The 6,026-nt window shown below is 50.9% G+C and overlaps 1 protein-coding gene across 9 annotated transcripts in view; it reads right to left on the minus strand.

The window, feature by feature from the left end:
• Positions 1 to 1,332: 1,332 nt before the first annotated feature.
• The window catches only part of LOC112548701 (diamine acetyltransferase 2-like), a 5,234-nt gene continuing 540 nt past the window's right edge, over positions 1,333 to 6,026 (minus strand). For 2 of the 9 annotated variants that reach the window (XM_025195180.1, XM_025195183.1), the window contains exons 2-6: positions 5,789 to 5,840; positions 5,370 to 5,453; positions 5,191 to 5,289; positions 2,752 to 2,792; positions 1,333 to 2,490 (exon numbers count right to left, since the gene is read on the minus strand). In XM_025195180.1, coding sequence (XP_025050965.1) covers positions 2,317 to 2,490; positions 2,752 to 2,792; positions 5,191 to 5,289; positions 5,370 to 5,453; positions 5,789 to 5,840 — 450 coding nt within the window. In that variant the 3' untranslated portion in view covers positions 1,333 to 2,316. Of the gene's footprint in view, positions 2,491 to 2,751; positions 2,793 to 2,903; positions 3,043 to 5,190; positions 5,290 to 5,369; positions 5,454 to 5,788; positions 5,841 to 6,026 lie in introns of all 9 variants that reach the window. The other 7 variants (XR_003092326.1, XM_025195182.1, XM_025195184.1 and 4 more) reach the window with 7 other exon arrangements.

The raw sequence follows: 6,026 nt of genomic DNA on the forward strand, positions 1-6,026 counted from the left end.
TTCCCTTAATGAACCTGGGGGGGAGGGGGGAGGTAGGGCTTTGTGGGTGATGCCTATTCAAGATATTATACATATGACCTGGCTACATGAATATTAATGAGGTAAGGAGGTGGCCAGGTTTTCATCAATGCTGCTAAGCTTGTTATGCAAATGAGGACGTGCAGACTATGCCAATGAGATGGACATGACTATTCATGAGCTCGTTCATCTGCGGGCTGGTCCCTGGTCAAGCCACCAGGCCCTTAGCCATATATCTTAGCCCCATATCATGAAGATCATTGTGTTCATTATGCAAATGTTGCCTACAAATCAGTCAATGATTGTTTCTGACCAGAGGCCAGCCTGTTCATGATGGAAATACACAGGTGAACCCAGTGTAAATAATGGAAATCAGCTCAGTCTATGTAAATGAAGTTGTATAGGCCCTGTGTTATTTGGTGGAAGGGGGCAGAGCTTTGGGGGAGCAAAGCATTGTGGGTGATGGGAGGGAAGGGGGCAGGACCAGAGGGTACTCGGTGCTGCATAAGGGCATGAGAACCTGGCTCTAGCGAGTTGGGGGGCAGGGTGCTTTTATTTTAAATATTCATTATATTTAACTAATATTTATGAGCTCCATCAAAGGAACTAATGAATATCATAGGGGATACATGTCATAAGGGAATCTCAGGCCCTCTTGAATATTCAAGCTATATTATGAATATTTATAAGGGAACCCCAGATGCTCTTGAATGTGGGCAATGAATAGTCATGAGGAAATCTTGGAACTTGAATATTCAAATAATGAATATTTAGAAGGGAATCATGGATGATCTTGACTTGTTCAAGGGGAATAATGAATATTTAGAAGGGGATCTTGCATACTCTTGAGTGTTGGGGGTTGGCTCTTCAATATTCATAGGCCCAGCTTGAATATTCATGAGAAACTTTTTGGGCTTATCTTGAATATTGGCAAAAATCCTGAATGCCGGAGAGAGAATCTTGGGTAATTTGGCACGTTGGAGGGGGAAATGCATATTTATGAGTAAATTGGGATCTTCTTGATCGGGCAGAGGCTTCATGAATATTCATACGCCAGTTTTGGCTGTTGAATATGTACGAAGGAATTTGGGATGCTTCCAGGTTATTCAAAGAGGCATGCCTGCTTATGGAAGAATCTTTGAAGTATTTCCATATTCGATGGAGTCATGAATATTCATGAGGTGATCTTGGGGGTTCATGTATTCATTGTCGGGGGTCATGAATATGCATGAAGGGTGGTCGGAAATATTCATGTCTCATGAATATTCACCAGAGAATCGTAGGCAGTTCCAAATATTCAAAACATCATCATTATTCATGGAAGAATCTTGGCATTTATTGAGGGATCTCCTACGTTCACTTGGGGGGTAGGGGGGTGGTTCTTCAGTATTCAAGCACGTCATGAATGTTTATGATGAAAAGAATTGGGGAGGCTCCACTTTCTGGTCCGTCATGGCAGATCTTGGGTTGTTTTGGACATTTGAAGCATCAGGAAAACTTATGTGTCTTGGAATAGATTGGCTGTTTGGTGGGAAATAGTGAATATTCATGAGGGAACCACTGCCACGATAGAGTATGCAAGAACCACGAATGTGCCCATGTTGGGGTGGGGGCAGCAGTTATGAATAGTCAACTGGGAAGCACCCGTGGTCACCAGGGGGTCATGAAAGGTCAGCGATGTGCTGTGAATAGTCAGTTGGTCACTGGGAGGATCATATATTTATTGGAGGCCAGCAAAGTGTCAATGGAAGGGTCATGAATATTCAATGGAGTGTTAGGAATGGTCAATAAGGTCATGAATAGTCAAGTAGGGGTTGGGTACAGTCAATGGGGGATTGTGAGTTGTCAATGGGGTGGGGGGAGGTCATAAATGGTCAATGGAAGGGTCGTGAATATTCACTGGGGACCTGAATAGTCAAGAAGGGGATCATGAATACGTACCAGGGGATCACAAATATTCATTGGTTAGTGGGGGCTCGTGAGTAGCCAACTAGGGGCCAAGAATGGTCTATGGAAGGATCATGAATGATCAAGAGGGGGTCATGAATAGTTCACAGGGGCCCACGATTGGTCAGTGTTGGGGGGGAGCATGAAGATCCCATGGAGGATTACAATTGGTCAGTCATGGTGAGGGTGCCATGAATGGCCAATGGGGGGGCCATGAATAGTCAATGAAGGATCGCAAATAGTCAATGGGAGCCATGATAATACCCATCTCCAGTTCCAAGGACCTCACCTCACTGCCCCAGGTGCATTGTGGGATGGTGGAAGGAGGTCATACATGCTGGCCCCAACCCCCTAGAGCTCCTCCCCTGCCAGGCGGTGCAGGGCCAGCCCCCCCAGCTCCACGCAGTGCCAGCCCTCATCGGCAGTGGTGTCACAGGCGCCCAAACCCTGGTAGAAAGCTGCGGCCCGGTGGTTCCCCTCCATCACCATCAGCTTCATCTCCACGCAGCCGTGGGCCAGTGATACCTGTGGGGGTGGGGTCACGGTGAGAGGGGTGGGACCAGGCCACCAGGGGTGGCGATAAGCTGATGGGAGGCAGGGCCAGAGTATGGGGGTCTGGCCAGGCCCCTAGGGGGTAGGGCTCCATGTATGACCTCCCAGGTGGGGCCTGGGGAGTAGGGGGCGGGGCTAATGCATTGGAGGTGCCATGAATGCATAGGGCGGGGCCAGCTGAGATGGAGGCAGGGGGACATAGGATCCTTTTGGGAGGAGGGGGAGGGGTCTCACCTTCGCCACTTCACTCAGCAGTGTCTTCCCAATGCCTCGGCCTGCAAAGACTCATGGTTAAGTCATCCTCCAAGTTAGTGTCAGGAGTGGGAGGGGCCTCAGGGAGTCCCTCCCCCCTCATTCCCAGCCCAACAGGGACCCCCAAGACGCACCCCTCCCCATCATCTCCATGAGGTACATCTGGAGAGATCTGGCCACCAGTAGCTTTGCTGGGTTGAGTTGGTTTCTGTTGTGTTGAGTTGTTGGGTTGAGCTGGGTGTCCTGGGTTGCAGGGGGTTGGGTTGGGTTGAGCTGTTGCATTGTACAGAGCTAGGTTATGTTGGGGTGAGTTGGGTCATATTGTGTGGGGTTGGGTTGAATTGCATTACATTGTGTTGAACTGGGTTGTGTTAGGGTGAATTGGGTCATGTTGCATGGGCCTGAGGTATGTGGGGTTGTGTTGTGTTGGAGTGAGTTGGGTCATGTTGTGTGGGCCTGAGTTGCATGGGTTTGGGTTGTGCTGAGTCACCTTGTACCAGGCTGGTTTGTGGTGCATTGAATTGGGTCGTGTTGAGTTGGCCTGAGTTACATAGGGTTGAGTTATGTTGCACTGTGTTGTGTTGAGCTGAGTTGTGTTGCATCGAGTTGGGTTGTGTTGTGTTGGCCTGAGTTACAGGGGATTGTGCTGTGTTGGCCTGAGTTACACAGGGTTATGTCATGCTGAGATGTGTGTTCATGGAGCTGGGCTGTGTTGCACTGAGTTGCGTTGAAGTGTATTAAGCTGGTTCATGTTGGGTTGGTCTGGATTACACTGAGTTGTGTGGTGTGGTGTTATGTTGTGTTGTGCTGTGCTGAGGTGGCTCATGTTACGTTGGGTTGTGTTGTCCTGATGAGTTTTATTGCATTGGCATTGGTACCCTGAATCGCGTTGTGTTGTGTTTTATTGAGCTGACTCAGCATGGGTTACACCTGAGTTGCATTGAGTTGTTCGGTTGAGTTACACTCAGTTGGGTCATGTTGCATTGGCCTGGGCTATGCTGAGTTGTGTTGCATTGTGCGATACAATACAATGCAACACAAGTCAGCTCAGAGCAACACATCACAAGTCACTTTAGCTCAACACAATGCAACACAATGAAGTCATTTTAACACAATGCAACACAGTGCAATGCAAGTCAACTTTGCACAACGCAAGTCAGCTCAGCACAACGCAAGTCAGCTCAGCACAACACAACACACACGGCCTGGTGCAAGTCAGCTCTGCACAATGACACAAGTCAGTTCAGCTCCACACAACGCAAGTCAGCTCCACACAATGCAACACACAACCTGATGCAGGTCAGCTTAGCACAACACAACACATACAGTACAAGTCAGCTCAGCACAACACAAGTCAACTCACCTCAACAAAATGCAACACACAACCTGGCACAAGTCAGCTCAGCACAATGCAACAAAAATCATCTTAGCACAACGCGATACAACTCAATTCAGCTCAACACAATGGAATGCACACAGCCTGATGCAAGTCAGCTCAACACAGTGCAATACGCACAAATCAGCTTAGCACAATGCAACACACAACGCAATGCAAGTCGGCTCAGCTCAGCACAATGCAACACAACCTGACACAGGTTAGCTTACCACAGCAGAACACACACAACACAACATGACGCAAGAAAACTCTGCAACAGCACAACACCACACAATGTAAGTCAGCTCAGCACAACGCAACAACACAAGTCAGTTCAGCCCAGCTTAACGCAACACAAGTCAGCTTAGCACAACACAAAACAATGCAAGTCCGCTCTGCACAGCACAATGCAACAACACAAGTCAGATCAGCTTCACAACGCAACACAAGTCAGCTCAGCTCAGCACAATGCAACACACATCAGCTCAGCACAATGCAACACAGACGCAAGTCAACTCTGCACAGCACAACATGACAAAAGTCAGCACAACACAACACACAACATGACACAAATCAGTTCAGCATAGCACAACGCAACACACAGCACAACGCAACACAAGTCAGCTCAGTACAATGCAGCAACACAACCTGATGCAAGTCAATTTAGCACAACACACATAATCCAAGTCAGCTCCGCACAATGCAATGCACATAACGCAACAGCCAGCCACAAGCCAGCTCCGCACAGCACAACGCAACTCAAGTCAGCTCGGCATAACGCAACAACCTGATGCAAGTCGGCTCAAGGCAAAGCAACGCAACACAATGCACTGTAGCTTATGTGACATGCAAGGTAGTTGGATAACAGCCACAAGTGCAGTCACAGCCAAGGTCATGACCCAAAGGTCTGGGGTCACACGCTAACCCAGGCTGCCTCCCTTCCCCCCACCCCTGCAACCATTGGGTGACCTCTGCTCCCTGCCTGGGCCTAGGTTACCTTTGCCCCTCCAACCCCTTGGTGACCTTTGCCTCCTGACCCCCCTCACCTCGGTACGGGGCCTCCACGTAGAGGTTCTCCAGGTAGACAAGGCGCCCGTGGTTCACACTATAGCCGAAGAAGAAGAGGGCGTAGCCTACAGGGGGCCCTGGCACAATGGAGACGGGGGTCAGGGGTCAAGGGTCAAAGGCTCTTGGGGCGGGGCTGGGAGGGGAGGTGGGTCCTCACCTGGGAGCTCCCCCGGCCTGGGGAGCAGCTCCGCCAATAGGCAGTGGTAGAAGGGGTTGGGCCCAAAGCCATCTGCCTGCAGGTCTGGGGGTCAAGACAAGGTCAGGGGTCAGGGCCTAGACCCAGCGGGGAGAGCTTGATGCTGATGGAGGGGGCAGGGCTACCCAGGGATGTATTGCAGAGTGTTTGGGGGCAGGTCCAAGGAGGGGGTCCCCTGTGATTGGCGGGGGGGGGGCAGAGCTTGTGAGTGGGCTACCCAGGGATGCCATAACTGGAGGGTGATGTGGGGGGGTGGGGGGTGTGGACCAACCCATGGAACCCATGATTGGCTGGTGATGGGGGACAGCCATTAGGGGGTTGGGGGCGGGGCTTCCTTGGGGAGGGGGTATGGTAAGGCTAAGCCACACCCCCACACTCACCCTGGGCTCCGATGGTGACCTGGTGCCGAAGCTGGTGATGCTCAGCAATGCCCTGTTGGGGGGGGCACACCAAGATGGGAGTTGAACAGGCTGACTCTTCCCCCGCCCCCCAGCCCAGGGATAAACCTAGGGAAGGGGAAACTGAAGCAAAAGGGTGTAGGAGGGGGTGAACCCAGGTGTGGGGGTGGGGAGGAGAGAACCAAAGGAGCCCCCATCACCCTCACCCCCACCTCAGGGA

This window comes from Alligator sinensis, unplaced genomic scaffold, assembly GCF_000455745.1.
Source record: "Alligator sinensis unplaced genomic scaffold, ASM45574v1 scaffold1950_1, whole genome shotgun sequence".
Taxonomy (NCBI): Eukaryota; Metazoa; Chordata; order Crocodylia; family Alligatoridae; genus Alligator; species Alligator sinensis.